The sequence below is a fragment of the Silurus meridionalis genome, chromosome 16, assembly GCF_014805685.1.
Source record: "Silurus meridionalis isolate SWU-2019-XX chromosome 16, ASM1480568v1, whole genome shotgun sequence".
NCBI lineage: Eukaryota > Metazoa > Chordata > Actinopteri > Siluriformes > Siluridae > Silurus > Silurus meridionalis.
Window position 1 is genome coordinate 17096954 of NC_060899.1, and position 20000 is coordinate 17116953.

General features: G+C 42.2%; 4 protein-coding genes and 3 long non-coding RNA genes across 7 annotated transcripts in view; 5 read left to right on the plus strand and 2 right to left on the minus strand.

The window, feature by feature from the left end:
• LOC124398616 (centrobin-like) overlaps positions 1-2819 on the plus strand; it is a 5829-nt gene extending 3010 nt beyond the window's left edge. Inside the window, exons 9-17 of the mRNA XM_046868804.1 lie at positions 21-119; positions 216-440; positions 551-676; positions 1073-1206; positions 1379-1504; positions 1868-2015; positions 2191-2296; positions 2401-2571; positions 2650-2819. Coding sequence (XP_046724760.1) covers positions 21-119; positions 216-440; positions 551-676; positions 1073-1206; positions 1379-1504; positions 1868-2015; positions 2191-2296; positions 2401-2571; positions 2650-2819 — 1305 coding nt within the window. The remainder of the gene's footprint in view (positions 1-20; positions 120-215; positions 441-550; positions 677-1072; positions 1207-1378; positions 1505-1867; positions 2016-2190; positions 2297-2400; positions 2572-2649) is intronic.
• A 217-nt stretch (positions 2820-3036) lies between these two features.
• LOC124398857 lies at positions 3037-3425 on the plus strand. The gene is made up of 3 exons (XR_006928135.1): positions 3037-3103; positions 3223-3310; positions 3392-3425. It is a non-coding gene; the product is annotated as an uncharacterized LOC124398857 (long non-coding RNA).
• Positions 3426-3584: 159 nt separating this feature from the next.
• Positions 3585-5873, plus strand: LOC124398849. The gene is made up of 8 exons (XM_046869301.1): positions 3585-3767; positions 3937-4042; positions 4145-4315; positions 4394-4851; positions 4971-5058; positions 5140-5254; positions 5352-5424; positions 5674-5873. The coding sequence occupies exons 1-8, from the start codon at positions 3621-3623 to the stop codon at positions 5776-5778; spliced, it is 1263 nt and encodes a 420-aa protein (XP_046725257.1). The 5' UTR covers positions 3585-3620; the 3' UTR covers positions 5779-5873.
• Positions 5874-5897: 24 nt separating this feature from the next.
• On the minus strand, positions 5898-7931 carry LOC124398858. The gene is made up of 3 exons (XR_006928136.1): positions 7732-7931; positions 6136-6257; positions 5898-6038 (listed from the first exon to the last, which is right to left on the minus strand). It is a non-coding gene; the product is annotated as an uncharacterized LOC124398858 (long non-coding RNA).
• A 1052-nt stretch (positions 7932-8983) lies between these two features.
• On the plus strand, positions 8984-16868 carry LOC124398846 (NLR family CARD domain-containing protein 3-like). The gene is given in 12 exon segments (XM_046869296.1): positions 8984-9058; positions 9302-9375; positions 9799-9897; positions 10133-10196; positions 10308-10518; positions 10633-11509; positions 11511-11608; positions 11611-12403; positions 13804-13977; positions 14385-14558; positions 16408-16584; positions 16682-16868. Coding segments are annotated over 11 exon segments (2721 nt in total). The 5' UTR covers positions 8984-9058; positions 9302-9334; the 3' UTR covers positions 16695-16868.
• Positions 12526-13797, minus strand: LOC124398856. Its single transcript, XR_006928134.1, has 2 exons — positions 13202-13797; positions 12526-13110 (listed from the first exon to the last, which is right to left on the minus strand). It is a non-coding gene; the product is annotated as an uncharacterized LOC124398856 (long non-coding RNA).
• Positions 16869-17705: 837 nt separating the features above from the next.
• mogat3a (monoacylglycerol O-acyltransferase 3a) overlaps positions 17706-20000 on the plus strand; it is a 5994-nt gene continuing 3699 nt past the window's right edge. The window contains 3 exon segments of the mRNA XM_046869304.1: positions 17706-18172; positions 18809-18987; positions 19849-20000. The exon segment at positions 19849-20000 is cut by the window's right edge and continues 53 nt beyond it. Of these exon segments, the coding sequence (XP_046725260.1) occupies positions 18079-18172; positions 18809-18987; positions 19849-20000 (425 nt within the window). The 5' untranslated portion in view covers positions 17706-18078.

Genomic DNA, 20000 nt, shown 5'->3' on the forward strand with positions numbered 1-20000 from the left:
TGTGTGTGTGTGTGTTGTAGGCTATGGCTTGCCTTGAGAAGAATCTGTCTGAAGCAGCAGAGATGCTGGAAAAAGAACAAAAACGCATGGAAGACCTGCAAAACAACAACAAAATGCTGGTATACACACACACACACACACACACACACACACACACACACACACACATTGTACTATGTAAAATTGAGTCCTGAATAGTGTCTGCATGTATGCAGGAGTTTGACATGGCGGAGCTGCAAGTGTCTGTAGGTGAGCTGGAGCAGGAGGTGCAGCGTCTACGTGCTGAGTTGGAGGAAAAGAAGGCTGAGGTGGAGAGACTCCAAACACACAGCCTGGATCTACAGCAACAACTTGAACAACACAACCTCGAATCCAAACACACACACGCACACCTGCAGCAGGAGCTGAAACTGCTCACACAACAGCTGGAGACAGAGAGGGTGAGGCGCATGCGTGTGCACACACACACACACCTCTGCAGGAGCTGACACACATTTAAAATGTATAATGTCTGAAAATTTGTTCTAATCGTGTGTGTGTGTGTGTATAGGAGCGAGTGGGTCAGGAGGTGCAGCTGCATGAGGAGACCCAGTCCAGACTTCAGCAGCTGCAGCAGGACCTTGAGGAGACTAGGAGAGAAAGAGACACAGCCAGAGTGGATCGAGCACTAGACCAGGTCTCACATATACACACACACAAACAAACACAAACGCACAAAACATAATACACAATCATGCAGGGATTCTCCAGATTGTTTTTTTTTTTTGTTGTGTGAAATTAGTGTAATTCAGTGTAAATTAGCACCTGCACAGTTACACACAAACACCTGCACAGTTACACACAAACACCTGCACAGTTGCACACAAACACCTGCACAGTTACACACAAACACTAAATGTTCCTTTAAGGTCTCTCTGGGTTCTCATATGTCATGAAACTTTTCATCTGTCCTACTGTGAATTTTGCTGGTCATTACATTTGTATCCATGAGGGTTCCACCTCACCTCGAGAGTTACATCCTCTCCCTCCTGAGTCAGAACATACTGTACAGCTATTGGAGTTTTGCTTTCAGGCTCGGTTTGAGGCTCAGCGCTCGCAGTGGGACGTGGAGCTCCGCCTTGTTGTGGAGCAGCAGGTCACAGAACGACTGGCAGCCATGCAGGAGGAGAATGCTAATGCTACAGCTAGGCTAAGAGAACAACACAGGTACACACACACACACACACACACACACACACACACACTCATAGGAGGATAACACAAATGACAGATAATCTTAGACATTCTGAAAAGCCATCTTTCTGAAGATCATGTTGCAGACACTGACCGTGTGTGTGTGTGTGTGTGTGTGTGTGTGTGTGTGTGTGTGTGTGTACAGGAAGCAACTGCTGGACCTGAGTGCTCGTCATGAGAGAGAGTTTTCTGTTCAGTCAGATGAGTTCAGATTGCAGCTGAAGGAGAGAGATGACCGCCAGCACCAGCTCACACTCGACTTCAACAACAAGTATGCATTATTGTGTGTGTTTATATGTTGTGTTGAAATACACACACTTACTTACCCCCACATGAAACATGTGGGACTGAGAGGTTGTCCACTTCCATTCCAGACTCTTCCTCCAAACCACTCGTCTCTTCAGATGCAGATATTAGTTGTTGCTATGACAACCTATGGTGAATTAGTTGACCGTTACTGTAACTAACAAGAGCGAACACAACAGTGCAGTTTCGGTAAATCTCATATCATCTTGCCACTCAATCACCATTATTGTGTGTGTGTGTGTGTGTGTGTGTGTGTGTGTGTGTGTGTGTGTGTGTGTGTGTGTGTGTGTGTGTGTGTGTGCGCGTGTGTGTGTGTGTGCGTGTGGAGGATGGCAGAGCTACAGGAGGAGCTTGTTTCTATGGAAACCAGTAAGATGAGGCTGGAGATGCAGAGGGAGGAGTTAGTGTCTCGTCTGCAGGGAATGATGCGTTCCCATTGGGCAGAGGCTCTGAGACTGTTGACAAATCAGGAGCAGGTCTATGAGAAACACAACAAAGTTTTACCGTCCTACACACCACAATTTATCTGCTGACATCATTCTGTTTGTCTGTCTGTCTGTCTGTCTGTCTGTCTGTCTGTGTGTGTGTGTGTGTGTGTGTGTGTGTGTGTGTGTGTGTGTGTGTGTGTGTGTGTGTGTGTGTGTGTGTTAGATTGAAGGGTTTACACACTTATCATTACAGGATATATCAAAACCACACTCATCCCTTCAAACTCAGGACACTAGTGTCTGTAGCACAGCATGCACACTTTCTACAGGTATACACACAAACACACACACACACACACACTCGTAAATAATTGAAATATTAGTATTATTAATAACGTTACAGAGATCATTCTGGATCATTTCTGTCTGTCAGCTGCTCCTCAGGCTGTGGTCCTCCAGCTGTGCAGAGACAGAGAGCGAGGGATAAGGGGAAAAGGGGACAGTGGAGGGGACAGAGGACGAGTGGAGTCTGACTTCAGCCTGTTAAACCACAGTCAGACCTTCAGTCCACTAGAGCCAGTGCTGGATGACACACACCTTACAGGTATGAGATGCGGCTGAAACTAGCAAAGACTTGAAGAACTTTGAAGTGAGGTATTATGTTGCACTGTGTGTGTTGCAGCTGGACATGATTTGTGGGACAGGTCTGTGGGAGCAGAGAGACACATAGTGGACAATGGAAATGAAGGAGGGAGAGTCCAAACAGAGAAAGAGAGAGTGGGAGAGATGTCTCAGTCTGGAGAATTTGACTCTGCACTCGACTCACTTTCACACTCAGGAACTGTACAGTGACATGAATCAAAACAGGATTCACTCTGATCACCAAGTCAACAGACAACAGTTTCCCAATTCCAGTGTCCATCCCAGTGTGACACTGAATCCCACTCTCAGACCAAATCAAACCCATTCCTCCACAGACATACGGGCCAATCACAGCTCAGATAAGGGGGCAGGGCGATGTAATACAGGGACAAGAGCTCCACCCACAGAAGAACAGACCCTGAGAGCCCCTCCCTGTGTCCAAAACATCTTCGTGTGACAAAAGACAAAATGAACTGCAGTACTACATTGCAAAGGTGTATATACACACACACACACACACACACACACACACGCACGTCTATCTCTGTTATTGCATGTAACACAACACAGTATAAAATTTCTTAGTAATTGATCTGCTTTTCCGTCTCTCCAGCTGTTGGAGCGTTCTCCAGGTGAGCCTCTGGAGGAACATCAGGTGGAGCTGAACAAGACCAGAGCAGAAACGCAGTCCGCTAACTCAGGTGTGTTGTGGTTCACACATGCATTAAGGGCTAGCAGCTTTGCTGTTCTGGCACCTTCTGCATAAATGTGTGTGTTTTCAGGTGTGAGTTCTCAGGTGGAGTCGAGCTGGAGCAGCTTGCTGACCTACTGCACCTGACACTGCCCCTACACATACCACACAGCAACTACAGCAGCTCCTAAACACCATTATTAGGTGTGTGCACATGTATATTATTGTTTGTGTATGCTTTGTGTATTACACCACACTGGATAAAAGGTGTGTGTGTGTGTGTGTGTGTGTGTGTGTGTGTGTGTGTGTGCGTGTGGAGGATGGCAGAGCTACAGGAGGAGCTTGTTTCTATGGAAACCAGTAAGATGAGGCTGGAGATGCAGAGGGAGGAGTTAGTGTCTCGTCTGCAGGGAATGATGCGTTCCCATTGGGCAGAGGCTCTGAGACTGTTGACAAATCAGGAGCAGGTCTATGAGAAACACAACAAAGTTTTACCGTCCTACACACCACAATTTATCTGCTGACATCATTCTGTTTGTCTGTCTGTCTGTCTGTCTGTCTGTCTGTCTGTGTGTGTGTGTGTGTGTGTGTGTGTGTGTGTGTGTGTGTGTGTGTGTGTGTGTGTGTGTGTGTTAGATTGAAGGGTTTACACACTTATCATTACAGGATATATCAAAACCACACTCATCCCTTCAAACTCAGGACACTAGTGTCTGTAGCACAGCATGCACACTTTCTACAGGTATACACACAAACACACACACACACACACTCGTAAATAATTGAAATATTAGTATTATTAATAACGTTACAGAGATCATTCTGGATCATTTCTGTCTGTCAGCTGCTCCTCAGGCTGTGGTCCTCCAGCTGTGCAGAGACAGAGAGCGAGGGATAAGGGGAAAAGGGGACAGTGGAGGGGACAGAGGACGAGTGGAGTCTGACTTCAGCCTGTTAAACCACAGTCAGACCTTCAGTCCACTAGAGCCAGTGCTGGATGACACACACCTTACAGGTATGAGATGCGGCTGAAACTAGCAAAGACTTGAAGAACTTTGAAGTGAGGTATTATGTTGCACTGTGTGTGTTGCAGCTGGACATGATTTGTGGGACAGGTCTGTGGGAGCAGAGAGACACATAGTGGACAATGGAAATGAAGGAGGGAGAGTCCAAACAGAGAAAGAGAGAGTGGGAGAGATGTCTCAGTCTGGAGAGAATTTGACTCTGCACTCGACTCACTTTCACACTCAGGAACTGTACAGTGACATGAATCAAAACAGGATTCACTCTGATCACCAAGTCAACAGACAACAGTTTCCCAATTCCAGTGTCCATCCCAGTGTGACACTGAATCCCACTCTCAGACCAAATCAAACCCATTCCTCCACAGACATACGGGCCAATCACAGCTCAGATAAGGGGGCAGGGCGATGTAATACAGGGACAAGAGCTCCACCCACAGAAGAACAGACCCTGAGAGCCCCTCCCCCTGTGTCCAAAACATCTTCGTGTGACAAAAGACAAAATGAACTGCAGTACTACATTGCAAAGGTGTATATACACACACACACACACACACACACACACACGCACGTCTATCTCTGTTATTGCATGTAACACAACACAGTATAAAATTTCTTAGTAATTGATCTGCTTTTCCGTCTCTCCAGCTGTTGGAGCGTTCTCCAGGTGAGCCTCTGGAGGAACATCAGGTGGAGCTGAACAAGACCAGAGCAGAAACGCAGTCCGCTAACTCAGGTGTGTTGTGGTTCACACATGCATTAAGGGCTAGCAGCTTTGCTGTTCTGGCACCTTCTGCATAAATGTGTGTGTTTTCAGGTGTGAGTTCTCAGGTGGAGTCGAAGCTGGAGCAGCTTGCTGACCTACTGCACCTGACACTGCCCCCTACACATACCACACAGCAACTACAGCAGCTCCTAAACACCATTATTAGGTGTGTGCACATGTATATTATTGTTTGTGTATGCTTTGTGTATTACACCACACTGGATAAAAAGGTGTGTGTGTGTGTGTGTGTGTGTGTGTTTTAGGTCTGGTGAGACATGTTCTGACTCAGTCCGTGCTAATCTGGACCGCAGACTGGCACAGCATGACAGGAGGGAGGTGAGACAGAAGGAGGAGAGAAATAATAGAAGTATATTAGTGTTATGAATTAAATTAATAATATTAATTAAAGGATACAAAAACATTTGAAATTTACCTGTAATGATTATCAGACATGGTGAGAAATTCTAAAGCAATAATTTAAATAATCAAATGTAGATTTTGTTAAAAGTTGCAACAGAATAAAAAAAGAAAACCCCCTATAATAAACAAAGTGTGTATTCTGTGTGTGTGTGTGTGTGTGTGTAGCAACGTCAAGCTGCACCTCGCAACACGCAGAGCACGACCACACGAGGACGCCGGACTGGAGCCCAAGGTCAAAAGTCAGGATCAAAGGTCAATGCTTGGAGATGAATGAACTCTGATTCTATTTAAAACTAAAGACAGATTTTCTTTTTTAATGTATTTTTTTTCTGCTATTAATTTATTATAATAAAATGTTTTACTAAGTTCTTGTTTTATAAACACGTGTGTGAGTCTTCATTATCTGATTATTTTATTGTAATTTATTCGTCTCAGTGTAAATAGGAAGTGATTATTAGGTCCTGGTGGCAGTACTGCAGTAAGAACGGCTCGTTCCCCAGCGTGGTGTTACAGGAGGAAGTGCAGGAAGTCTGCAAATTAAAGACAAATATGTATAAAGTGGGAATGGGACAGAAGTGCGTTTACAGACGTAAAGGAGTTTTAGTATAAATGAAAGTAAACACTAACCATATTTATTAATTTGAGGGGATTTTGTGTGGATGTGATGTGACCTCTCAGATGATTTCAGACACTGTGGGCACTGACACTGCTTCAGTCCTGTAGAACTGCAGTCTTTAAAAACATCATCACTGTAATGTGCAAAACATTCTACTCAATTAAGAGTCTTCCCAAAGAACATATAAACATGAATATCCCACATTCCAGCTGAGGAGAGAGCTGCACTATGGGGCAAACTCACATCATCAGCTCAGAAATGACTACAGTGAACACAGTGAACACTTAACTTCCCACTGTAATAGTGCTGTGTGTGTGTGTGTGTGTGTGTGTGTGTGTGTGTGTGTGTGTGTGTGTGCGCGTGCTCGTGTTTAGGGTGAGCTGTGAGCAGTGATATGGTAATTAAGAACATGATTCTATCTTCTGAGTACCACTGGAATTAACAAGGTTTTATAAGTCACAACATCTGATCATTATTACTACATGTGTGATTCTCGTGTAAGATGAGTGTAATACACCATCATCCTGTCACCACCCCATTACCAACTGGTGATCACCTGTATCACCTGTGGATCTGAAAGGCCAAATGAGGGGTGTTATGCTGTGTATGTCATATCAAGAAGATGAGAAGAAACACCAGAAGCCTGAGCTCTGAGCACATTATCTGATCCCTAACAAGCAGCAGCTCCCTTCCTAAACTCCAGCACCTCAAAGTGTTTCACGTACATCACAGAGCAGAAAAAGATTTACCCGTGTGCCAGCAGGAGCATGTGTCTGAGACTGGTTCAGTACCGGTTCAGTTTCAGGGGCATGGGAACTCGGAGGTTAAGGTGCTGGGGTACTGATCAGAAAGTTGGAGGTTCAAGTATCGTCAAGCAGCTTGGGCCCTTGAGCAAAGACCCTTAACGAGGGGCACCGTATCAGGGCTGACGAAAGAATTTCACTGAGCTGTCATGTATATGTGACAAAGTTATTTCATTCTATTCTTCTACTGAATGCATTCCACAGATTTCAGTGCAAGTGCTATCATAAATAAATAAATAAATAAACATCATTCCAGATCTTCAGTACTAAAACCTCATGAAACTATCAGGGTTATTTACAGTAACTACAGAACACAAGGAACATGTAGAAGAGCATGTTTACCAGCACAGAGGTTATACAGACTCATTCACAGAGAAAACTAGTTTTTCTTATCAAACATTTAGAGAATTGATGCTAAAGTTCACAGTATTTACTTCACTATTCCAGCTAATCTTTTCATTAAGTAACTGAAGTCATATTAGAAATATTTCCTGTGAGCATGTTTGTGTGGCAGTGACTGAATAAAACCCTTTATTATACATTATCTGCAAATATGTTTAATAAAACTCCTGCTTAGTGTTTTTACTGTAAACTCTGATACATTATAATTTAGCTTTTTTATATTTTCTTGCTTATTCTGCTCTTTTATTTTATAGTAATTATCTACAGCTCCTCAGTTTAATCTCAATTTAAAAAACATCAGGTAAAATATGAGATAAAATAATAACCATGAGGTAAAAAAACTGAAGTGTGTGAGCAGCGCATGAGACCCCATACCCCCCACCCACCACCACCACCACCAACCTTCTTCTCCCACCACTTCGCTCCACCTCTTAGGATCAGTGGAAGCGCGTCCTTACAGCGTGACATCGCCCCCTACAGTCCACCTGGATTACATGTATGAGTGTTTTACTGAACAGCCTGGTGGTTCCTGATGTCCTTCTGTGAAAGCTGTCTGTGTTATTCATCATCCAAATGCATTAATCTGCCCACACATGAAGAAGAACTGGTGATATTCAGGTTAACATTTCCTGACATTTCCTAATTTTACCACTAACCAGGTTCATCAACTGATTTTTGATTTTATTAAAAGTGATCAAATTCACATTGTTTAATACTTATGATGAAAACTCAAACAGAACTAATATACTGAATATTTATATAATCACATATTTGTACATTTGTATTAGCTAATAATATATTGACAAAATAAACTTAATCTGTTTTGTGTTGATTGATGATATAAAATCCCAGGATCAGTCTGAGGATGTGAAAACTTACGCACATTTCTGCATTGTAATGGAGCAGGACACTGTGTACGTGCTGAACCTGTGAAACGCTGATATAATGAATGTAATGTCGATAAAAATGGATATAAATGAGAATGAAATTTGGATCTGGGTTAGTGTGAGTAAAATTGTTTCTTTACAGATGAATATGTTTTGTTGCCTGCCTCCTTTTCTTCTTCTTCTTCTTCTTCTTCTTTCGGCTTCTCCCATTAGGGGGCGCCACAGCGGATCCTCCGTCTCCATACCCCCGTCCTCTACATCTGCCTCTTTCACACCAACTACCTGCATGTCTTCTCTCACCACATCCATAAACCTCCTCCCTGGTCTTCCTATTTTCCTCCTTTCTGGTGTCTCCATCCTCAGCATTCTCCTACTGATATATCCCATGTCCCTCCTCTGCACATGTCCAAACCATCTCAATCTCACCTCCCTCACCTTGTCACCAAAACGTCCTACATGCGCTGTCCTCTAATAAACTCATTTCTAATCCTGTCCATCGTCGTCACTCCCAACGAAAACCTTAACATCTTCAGCTCTGCTACCTCCAGCTCCGCCTCCTGTCTTTTACTCAATGCCACTGTCTCTAATCCATACAACATCTCAGGTCTCACCACGTTACTATAAACTTTCCCTTTCACTCTCACAGATACTCTTCTATCACAAATCACTCCTGCTATCACTCTTCTCCACCCACTCCACTCTGCCTGCACTCTTTTCTTCACTTCTCAATAAAGAAATTCAAGCAGATGTCTTGTAACCTTTGTGTTTCTAAACCAGTCAAACCAGTTCGAGTTCGTCACAGCAGTTTCATTCTGTGGCCAGAAGAAATCGTGAAGAACACAGTGAGTATCTAAACACGGAAAATTATTACAAAACCTGAGTGAATCTGCAGTAAAGGACGATTCACCTTCTGACCTCATCATGGGATTATGCAAACTAAATGATAATGTTATGTGTTATGCAATAATGTTAAAAGTTACCCCACAGTAGTCAAATGTAACCCTTAACCCATAGCATGATCTCTGTGTGTGTGTGTGTGTGTGTGTGTGTGTGTGTGTGTGTGTGTGTGTGTGTGTTTTGTACAGCTGTTATCTGTAGGACAATAGCAGACCTCCAGAATGAGTGCCTCTGAAAAACACAACAGAAAAACATATGAGAGGTGAGAAACATAAAACTGCTAATATTAAAGCTTTATTATTATTATTATTATTATTATTATTATTAATTAATTGTATATATACACACACACACACACATTTATTTATATTATATTAAAAGAAAACTATTTTACTAATCTGAACTGCAGGTGTGTGTGCGTGTGCGTGCGTGTGCGTGCGTGTGTGTGTGTGTGTGTGTGGGAGGGAAATGACTGTAATGAAATTGAATCTGAAGAATGGGAGCTGAGTGAATGAGGAAGTTATGTGACGCTGCAAACTAATTTTTCTGCTAAATGAACTCCAGTCTTTACATAAATACATAATCATATACATGCTCACATATTACGTATTTATATGATTAATGTGTTTATATATTACACATTTATATGATTACGATTTATAAATTCTAAACTATTTCCATACAGATTTAATTCAGACTCACCTGAACTCAGCCATTTTTTGAAGAAGAATTCAATACACTTACTGACAAACTTCAACGATAGAGACAGTTCTGCTGATCTGAGGTCAGTATAGTAATTATATTTAAAACAATTTCTTATGTATATATTTATGAGCTGAGAATATCAGCATATTAACACATCTAAAGAAATCGATTCATTCCTTCCAGCATCCATTCCCTTTGCCACAGAAGAGAATTAACAAAATGACATCATTTATGCTTCGTAATTAAATAATTAACATTTATTATTCATTTCTTTAAATATCAGGAAATTCTAACATGCTTGGGTTTATCTACAGAACAGTGAGTTCAGCTGAGAGTGTAAAAATCACCTGTAAACAGCCACTGGATTTAATATTCAGGGTGTGTAGATTCTTTTATTATTATTATAGACATTTTTTTACACATAATATAAAACATTAAAATTTGTGGATTTAAAGTAAAATCATATTTTGTAAAATTTTGCCTTATCAGGAGCTGGAACACAAAGTCATCACTTTGATGAAGAATGAATTGAACAGGTTCAGGAAACTCCTCAGTCCAGATTACCCAGCATGCACTGAGAGGGAGGTGGAGGATGAGGATGAGAAGGCTCACCACAGTGTCAGAGAGGGAGCACTGAAGATCACGCTGCACGTCCTGAACATCATGAACCACACAGATCTCGCTAAAACATTACACAATAGTAAGGAATCAGCATGGGGGTAGAAGCCCCCCGTCTGCTTCAGCAGATGTTCTATAATAAGACACATTATAAATGATTGTTTATAAATGTGATCACATTCTTCTGTTCTGTTAGAGTTAGAGCTGCTCTCTGTGTATCAGGACAAACTCCAATCCAAGCTTGTGGAGAAGTCTAAAAGAATTAATGAAGGAATCTCACAGCATGGAAGTTCAGCACTTCTGAATGAGATCTACACAGAGCTCTACATCACAGAGGGTTGGAGTGGAGACGTCAATAATGAACATGAGGTGAGACAGATTGAGACAGTGTCCAGGAGACCAGCAACACAGGAGACACCCATCAAATGTAACGATCTCTTTAAAGACAAGTCCATCAGAAGTGTTCTGACTAAAGGAGTTGCTGGAATTGGAAAAACAGTCTCTGTGCAGAAGTTCATTCTGGACTGGGCTGAAGGAAAAGCAAATCAGGACGTCACCTTCATGTTTCCACTTCCCTTCAGAGAGCTCAATCTGATGAAGCAGAAACATCTCAGTCTGATGGATCTTCTTCATCACTTTTTTCCAGAAATGAAAGAATTAAATTTAATAGACTGTAACTTCTACAAAATGGTGTTGATCTTTGATGGTCTGGATGAATGTCGACTTCCTCTAAATTTCCAGAACAATGAGAGATTGTGTGATGTGACAGAATCAGCCTCAGTGGATGTGCTGCTGACGAACCTCATCAAGGGGAATCTGCTTCCCTCTGCTCTCCTCTGGATCACCTCTCGACCAGGAGCAGCCAATCAGATCCCTCCTGAGTGTGTGGACCAGGTAACAGAGGTACGGGGGTTCAGTGATCCTCAGAAAGAGGAGTACTTCAGGAAGAGGATCAGTGATCAGCGGCTGGCCAATAAAATTATTAGAAACATGCAGTCTTCAAAAAGCCTCTACATCATGTGTCATATTCCAGTCTTCTGCTGGATCTCAGCCACTGTTCTAGAGAGAATGTTGGGTGAAGCAGAGTGGAGAGATCCCCAAGACTCTGACTCAAATGTTCACACACTTCCTGATCTTTCAGATCAAACACAGAAACCAAAAGTACCATAAAATTGTGATCCTGATCCTCAGCAGAGTATCCTGGCACTGGGAAAACTGGCTTTCCAGCAGCTGGAGAAAGGAAACCTGATCTTCTATGAGGAAGACCTGAGAGAGTGTGGCATTGATGTCAGAGAAGCGTCCGTCTACTCAGGAGTGTGCACTCAGATCTTCAGAGAGGAGTTTGGGCTTCACCTGGGAAAGGTGTTCAGCTTTGTACATCTGAGTGTTCAAGAGTTTCTGGCTGCTTTATACGTGTTTCTCAACTTTGTCTTGAAAAACAGAAATCTTCTAAGGGACCAAAACCCTGGAATGTTACCTCTCTTAAGAAAGCAACCCATGTCTGCTCTCCTGAAGAGTGCAGTGGACAAGGCCTTACAGAGTGAGAATGGACACCTGGACCTGTTCCTCCGTTTCCTTCTGAGTCTCTCACTGGAGTCCAATCAGACTCTCTTAAGAGAACTTCTGCCCCAAACAGGAAGCAGTTCTCACAGCAAAGAGGAAACAGTCAAGTACATCAAGGACAAGATAAAAAGGAATCCCATTCCAGAGAAATCCATCAATCTGTTTTTGAGTCTGAATGAGCTAAATGATCATTCTCTAGTCCACGAAGTTCAAACTTACCTGAATAGAGGAGGTTATGGTCGTCTCAGTGGAACCAGACTCTCTCCTGCTCAGTGGTCAGCTCTGGTGTTTGTGTTGCTGAACTCAGAAGAGGATTTGGATGAGTTTGATCTGAAGAAATATGATAGATCTGAGGAGTGTCTTTTAAAGCTGCTGTTGGTGGTAAAAGCATGTAGGAAAGCCTTGTGAGTATTGTTTATAAATGTAGTATTAAACTTATTGCAACTGAGTGTTAAATGCACTGATATAATACTTGTGTGACATGTCTGAAGGCACATCATGGTCAAATCTAACACAGTCTCTGAACTCTGAAGTGGATATTTATTTTCACAATGCAGCATAAGAGAGAGAGAGAGAGAGGTGAGAGGCATTGTGGGTATATAGTAGGTAAGGACCGTTTTCATGATTAGCACTTGGTAATTAGTTGCCATGAAGCTATAAAGATTTAGCATTCCATTCAGTGTGACTGCTGTTTCAATGCTTTCTGTCTGTGGTGCAAGTAACATAACTGGACCTTGTGTTGGACAGCACTCTAGTGAAGAGGACAAACCTTCAAAACACTCAGATATTCTGATTTGATGTCAGTGCTCGTAAATACTGCTCAACCTGAAGGGGATTAGTTTCTTTTTTGGCAGTCATTCACTTGAGATTTTGGGGCACTGATGATAAATCCATATTTCTGTAGGTTTGAATATACAGAAATCATCAGGTTTTTTCTGTTTTTCTTTTTTTTTTTTCTCCGGGTGGTTTGTTGGGTGTTCATAACACTGCTCCCACACCCTGCTCTGTGGCTTTATCCTAAAACAGAAAATCCCTGGTTTCTGGAAACTGGATCTGAGGTTGGGGTCTTTAGGGGTTACACCCAGATTTCATAGATCACAATACCTTCAAGCTATAATAAAAAATAAAACAGTGGTAGAAACAGAAGATTATATTCACTAACTGCGAGAAACTCACAGAGAAAAGCAATTCTTTTAACCCACCTGTGTCATGGAATTCAATCTCCAAAAACTGCTTGATTCCTTGATCACTCTGTGGGTCTTGTATAGGATTGCTTCCTGGTGATGTTATGGACAGATTACAGTTGTGATATCAAATGGGAGAAAGTAGTAAAGTTATTCATGTCCAACTCCAGCAGCTACGGTAGAGAGTCCAGATAAAAGCTTGTGGTGGTTTTTTTTTTCTTTGTTTTGCGTAGGGATGCTCTGTGAGAACGTTGGCACAATCTTTTTCATGTAAGTAGATGAGAACAAATGCAGATAAATAATAATGTGATGAACATAACTAAGTGCAAATATAAAACACCAGAACACATGAAAACATGAAACCATGAAGTACATGAACTTTTGCAAGAACGTTTAAAAAAAACCCAACCATGCAGAACAAGCTGAGACTAATAGTGTCTTGCAAGGTGAGACTTAAATACATGTGTTAATCAAGGGTGAGACAGAACAGCTGTGAGTGATCAGGGACATGCAACTAGGTCATGTGACATGTAGGGTCTGATGGGGGATGTAGTCCTTCTGTATAGTCATTTCAAGACTAAGATTTATCAATATTTAAAATTAGTTTATTTCTCCTCCAGGCTTTTTGGCTGTAATCTGACAGAGGAAAGCTGTAGATCTCTGTCCTCAGTTCTCAGCTCAAACTCCTCCAGTCTGAGAGAACTGGATCTGAGTGACAATAACCTGCAGGACTCAGGAGTGAAGCTGCTCTCTGCTGGACTGGAGACTCCACAGTGTAGACTGGAGATACTGAGGTCAGATCATCATCTGCAGAAAGAATTACTGAGTATATTTCTCTGTAAACACTAAACAGTTGAGGGCATGTCAGGGTGAGAAAATGAGGACATTGCTTTCTGGATTCCTTAATCAGGAAAATCCAAATAACCAATGAGTGAATTCTAAATATAAGCAGTAAGATTTTCTTACCAAACACATTTAAAAGAAAAGTAATACAATGTTCTGCCAGTGTCAGCAAATTATAACAATTAACAGAACTTTACAAAGAGAACAAAAACGAGAGCAATGTTATCTACACGGTGAAGGAGTTGGAAATCAAGGCCTTGAGAACGCATATAATTCATTATTAAATAAACGAATACGTTTTGTTCACTATGTGTGTGTTTGAGATTCCAGTATTCTGAGCTTGTATTTCTGCCCCCAGGCTACGTAGCTGTAATCTGACAGAGGAAAGCTGTAGATCTCTGTCCTCAGTTCTCAGTTCAAACTCCTCCAGTCTGAGAGAACTGGATCTGAGTGTCAATAACCTGCAGGATTCAGGAGTGAAGCTGCTCTCTGCTGGACTGGAGAATCCACACTGTACACTGGAGATACTGAGGTCGGTTTAACACTTTATCACTGTAGATACTCATCACACACACACACACACACACACACACACACAATTCACTGTATTTATTTTAATAATAATTTGGCATGTGTTTGATTATTCTCAGGGGTAGTTTCTCTGCTTCCTGGTTTTAGGGGATTGTGTACTTGGTATTGAACTTTGCCTCTTCTGCTGGTTTGTAGGTTTAACCCTCTTTTTGTTGACTCTGTCTGCCTGATCCCTGACTCTGTGTACGTAGTTGATGATTATGGGAAAAGCACAAATAAACATCTACACAGACATTAATGCCTTCTTTATTAGTCCTACTTAAAGAAAACTATATTATTCCTGTTAATTTTAATGCTGGATATGAGGGGTTAGGGTTAGGGTTAGGGTTTTAAGCAGGGGACAGAAAAAGTTGCCTGTCAGAGAAAGCCGAGTTTGTCTTGACCTTGAACCTCGTTAAGAGTGGGCATAGTAAAAAAGAAATGTGATTGTAGTATGATTGGCAGACCTTCTGAATGCTTAGTTTTGATCCTACATTAAAGAAAACGTGTAAACAAGAAGCACTTTGTCAGAGACTGAGATTGTGTGCACTGGATCCTTCTTCCCATAAGGCATGTTGGCCTCACATGTTTATGTGTCATAGCCAGTTGCTGGAAGATTCAGCTCATGGCTCTGGCTACCCATGTACCCTAAACTTTGGTCCCTGAAGCTTGTAGACCACAGCTCATGGCTTTGGTCACTCATGTTCTGCTGCTAAATTCTGAGTGCATCTGCTCTGCTGGTGGTCTTTGTGAGCCCTGATGTTTTAGACAAGTCCTGTTTATTCTTTCCTCCACTGTGTGGGTCTTGGGGTTCCATTCATTCCTGTCCACTTGTGAAGTCATGTGAAGCCTCAGGAACAAGGCTCAATGCTTTACACCACTCCTATGCTGATGACACACATCCTTATTCTGCTGTGAGATTATCAGTATGTCTGGTGAACAGCGTGGATGGTAAATAATAACTTGAAACTAAATCCCAGAAACCAAGTTTAGGATTCAGTATATACTTTGAGATGCATTCCCATGGAAATATCTTGGGATCACCTAAGAGAACAGGATCTGACAGTGCATTGTGTAGGTTTGGAAAACCAACTGTCTTTCTTGACTCATTTTGCAAACCAGATTCAGTCATGAATGTTTCTCCTTTAAAACATCAGGAGGATCCAGCCTTTCCTAACTACACTGGGAACTCAGATACTTGTTCTGTTCCATCATCTTAAGATTGAGCTGCTGTAGCTCACTGGTGCTGGTCTGCAGTCACAGCTTGTTTTTGCCTTTATTTACCTGGAGGCAATGATCACACCATACACCATTATCACACTGCACCATGCTTTCTGTCAGCCTCATTATTCCTCATGGTAGATTAGAACAGACTTTATTTGCCACATATATATGACAGCAGAGTGAAATTCTTTTTTTTTTATCACATATACCAACTTGCTCAGAAGCTGTGGTCATTTATGATGCAGCACCCCTGGAGCATGGAGGGTTAAGAGCCTTGGTCAAGTGGTAGCTTGTCATGAATCCCCAACCTTCCAAACAGTAACTCAGCACCTTAACCACTGAGCTACCACTACCCCAACGAAGTACAACGAAGTACAACAAAGTGATGCTTTAACACTACCTCTAGACAAAGGCTGGAGTCCTAGATCTTATCAAAGAAAGACTGTAAAGAGCAGAACTGATTTAAAAAAATCTTTTCCATTTATGGTGCTCTGCTAATGCTAATGCTAATGCTTACACTACATGGTCTACTTGTGTTAGAGTCAGATTGGTTTTTAGATGTAAATGTGAACTGTCTTTTTCTGTAGGTTATATCAGTGCAATATTAAAGGTGAAGGTTGTGCTGCTCTAGCTTCAGCTCTGAAAACAAACTCCTCATCACTCCTGAGAGAGCTGAATGTGAGCAGAAATGATCCAGGAGACTCGGGTGTGAAGCTGCTGTCTGATCTTCTGAAGGATCCATGCTGTACACTGGAGACACTGCAGTGAGTTACTGAATTACTGTCTGTATTATTGAAGTGTGTGTGAGTGTGTATGTGAACAGGGAAGAGGTTCAGTGTGTTGTTTTCTGTTTTCTTACAGGATTGAGACATAATCACAAACAAATGAGTATGAGAAGAGGATGCTTCTTACACACACACACACACACACACACACACACACACACACACACACACACACAGAGTATATGATATCACAGGCAGTGTGTGTTTGTGACCTATCTAAAATATGATCCCAGGTGTGGTGTGTAATAAAACTAAGATGTTGAGATTGTGTTGTTTTGTGTTGTTTTGTGTTGTTTTGGCAGCAGCAACCCTAACCCTAACCCTAACCCTAACCCTAGATCTTTAATACTCAATAAAAAAAACATTTCTTGTCTTATAGTGTGACTGCTGACAGACATACAGAAAAAACTGTCCATGTCCAGAAGCATACAGCTTTAGCTTGTGACTGTTAGAAAGTGCTGACACTGCAGTCTTCTTCCATACACAGTACATCATCATCTCCACAGATAAATAATAACACACATTTCAGGAAAGTTTCACACAAATTAAACCTGGTGGTTTTCCTAATGAAATGATTTTATTTCATTGTTATGTGGGTGTTTATGAGTCTAAATGATTCATACAAAAACTATATAAATATGTATATGTTTGTGTGTATGTACACACAGTATCTATGTGTGTCTTATTCCTGTTGATTGCACACAGATTCATTTTATTGGAAATTATGAAAGGCTAAAATCATTTGTTATTGTATTGCTTCAATAATTTGAATATAATTCTAATATAATGTCATACAAATCCGAATATACCAGTTATAAACATCATCAAGAAACAGACACAATACAAGGCATCTTCTGTAACAAATATTTTCAGGAAATTATATTTAAAGTATTTGTGATCAGTGTCAAATCAGCTGAAAATGAGTTAAATATGACAAATATGAACAAAGAAATATATATATATAAAATACATTTTTCCTCGCGCGCGCCCTCTACCGGGAAAACGGGGGAAGAGGATGAGTTGTGACGTCAACAATCGGTCCCATCTAATTAGTCAGAAATGTGTTATTCGGAATAGGTGGGGCGGTGACGTCAGACGTTATTTTATCCAATCGCAGCCACAGGTGGGTGTGTTCGGGGAATGTGGGCGGGGTCTGATAAAGGTGCCGTGTTTTTCGGGAGAAGGAGAACGTGTTTTGTGAAAGTTCTCTACAGGTTTTGTGAGCAGAAGCGAAGATCAGCGCGTGACAGATTTTATTAACACACCGGGTCTCGCGACAAGCACAGCCGTCTTATTACAGCACGGGCTTTATGCGCGCGAGCACACACACACACACACACACACACACGGGCGGGGTGGAAGCGAAAGAGCGTAAACGTGTGAAGAAGTGTGTGCATGAGTGTGTGTTTATGTGAAGTTTGTGTGTGTGAGTGTGTGTTTATGTGAAGTGTGTGTGTGTGAGTGTGTGTAGAGATGAAAGTAGAGTTTGCTCCGTTAAATATCCCGTTGAGGAGACGCTTCCAGACCGCCGCGGTGCTGCAGTGGATCTTCTCCTTCCTCGGACTCGGTGAGTGACCCGAAATCTTCTTCATTAAACCTGAACATGAACCTCAACTCATCAGCATGGATCTAAATGAGTTCTGGATCCTGATTGGTCAGGAGGTGCTGATTAGTTCTCTGCTATAGTGCAGGTTTTGAGTAGTGCAGTATGGAAGTACTGCTTCCATACTGGGATGTGGACAGAAATCCTAAGAAGAAGAATAAACAGGATCTATACTGTATGGAAGGAGTCTCCAGTGTCAGCACTGTATTACTGTATATTTTCCCACATCCTCAGAACAGAGTTGTTCACATTTCTTTAGTTTTTCTCGAGACGACGGTGAGGGACAGAGTGTTTACAGCTGCTAGAACAGAAATCACAGCAGGTTCACTGATGTCGCAGTGTTCATGTAGCTGTTAACAAATAAACTGAATGAGGAACTGTGGTGTAAGAGGAATAAAACACACACTGCTGTTGGAGGAAAATCATCAGGAGTGTGTGATTTTTGTAACACGGCAGGAATGCGGTGAAATTCAGTGTTAATGTTTATAATAATCTGTTTCAGTGTAACTCAGTAATAACAATACACAGATTACAATCTTTACTAATACTACTTAATACGTGTGTGTGTGTGTGTGTGTGTGTGTGTGTGTGTGTGTGCAGCTCAGTGCTGTCTGGCAGCCTTCGTCCTGCTCTGTGTCAGTGATTGGTGGATTTTGGCTGCACTGTATGCTGGTTGGCTATATTTAGACAGGGACACACCCACAAATGGAGGTCGAAGGTCACACTGGGTCAGGAGCTGGACAGTGTGGAAATACTTCAGGGACTATTTCCCCATCTCGGTAAGAGAGAACCGGGTCTGTGTCATGGGGTCAAAGGTCAAAAAGTGCTTCTGTATAGTATTGAATATGATATGAATGAAATCTGAAAGAATAAAACATTGAATCTTTAAGTATTTAAATGAATAAAAAGCGTTTTTGTCTCCCTCTCTCTCTCTCTTTCTCTCTCTCTCTTCCCCTCTCTCTCGCTGTCTCTCTCTCTCTCTCTGTCTCTCTCTCTCGCTGTCTCTCTCTCTCGATCTGTCTCTCTCTCGCTGTCTCTCTCTCTCGCTGTGTCTCTCACGCTGTCTCTCTCTCCTCTCGCTCTCTCTCTCTCGCTCGCTGTCTCTCTCTCTCGCTGTCTCTCTCTCTCTCTCTCGCTGTCTCTCTCTCTCGCTGTCTCTTACTCGCTCTCTCTCACTCTCTCTCGTGCTCTCTCTCGCTGTCTCTCTCTCTCTCTCGCTGTCTCTCTCGCTGTCTCTCTCTCTCGCTCTCTCTCTCGCTGTCTCACTTTCTCTCGCTCACTCTCTCAATGTCTCACTCTCTCGCTGTCTCTCTCGCTGTCTCTCTCTCCTCTCTCTCTCTCTCTCTCTCTCTCTCTGTTTCTCTCTCTCTCTGATTCTCTCTGTCTCTCACTCTCTCGCTGTCTCTCTCTCTCTCTCTCCTCTCTCTCTCTCTCTCTCACTGTCTCTCTCTCTCTCTCTCTCTCTCTCTCCTGTCTCTCTCTCTCTCTCTCTCTCTCTCTCACTGTCTCTCTCTCTCTCTCTCTCTCTCTCTATCTCTCTCTCTCTCACTGTCTCTATCTCTCTCTCTCTCTCTCTCTCTCTCTCTCTCTCACTGTCTCTCTCTCTCTCTCTCTCTCTCTCTCTCTCTCTCTCTCTATAGTTGGTGAAGACGGTGGATTTGGACCCTACACGTAATTATCTGTTTGGATTTCATCCTCATGGTGTTCTGGTGGCTGGAGCGTTTGGAAATTTCTGCACAGAAGCATCCCAGTTCTCCACACTGTTCCCGGGCCTCACCCCGTACCTGCTCAT

Excerpts from the sequence above, each read along its gene's own strand:
- LOC124398849 (XM_046869301.1), top strand. The coding sequence starts at position 3,621 with ATGGCAGAGCTACAGGAGGAGCTTGTTTCTATGGAAACCAGTAAGATG. Across the intron at positions 3,768-3,936 it reads TGTTGACAAATCAGGAGCAG|ATTGAAGGGTTTACACACTT; the intron begins GTCTATGAGAAA and ends TGTGTGTGTTAG. Across the intron at positions 4,043-4,144 it reads AGCATGCACACTTTCTACAG|CTGCTCCTCAGGCTGTGGTC; the intron begins GTATACACACAA and ends TCTGTCTGTCAG.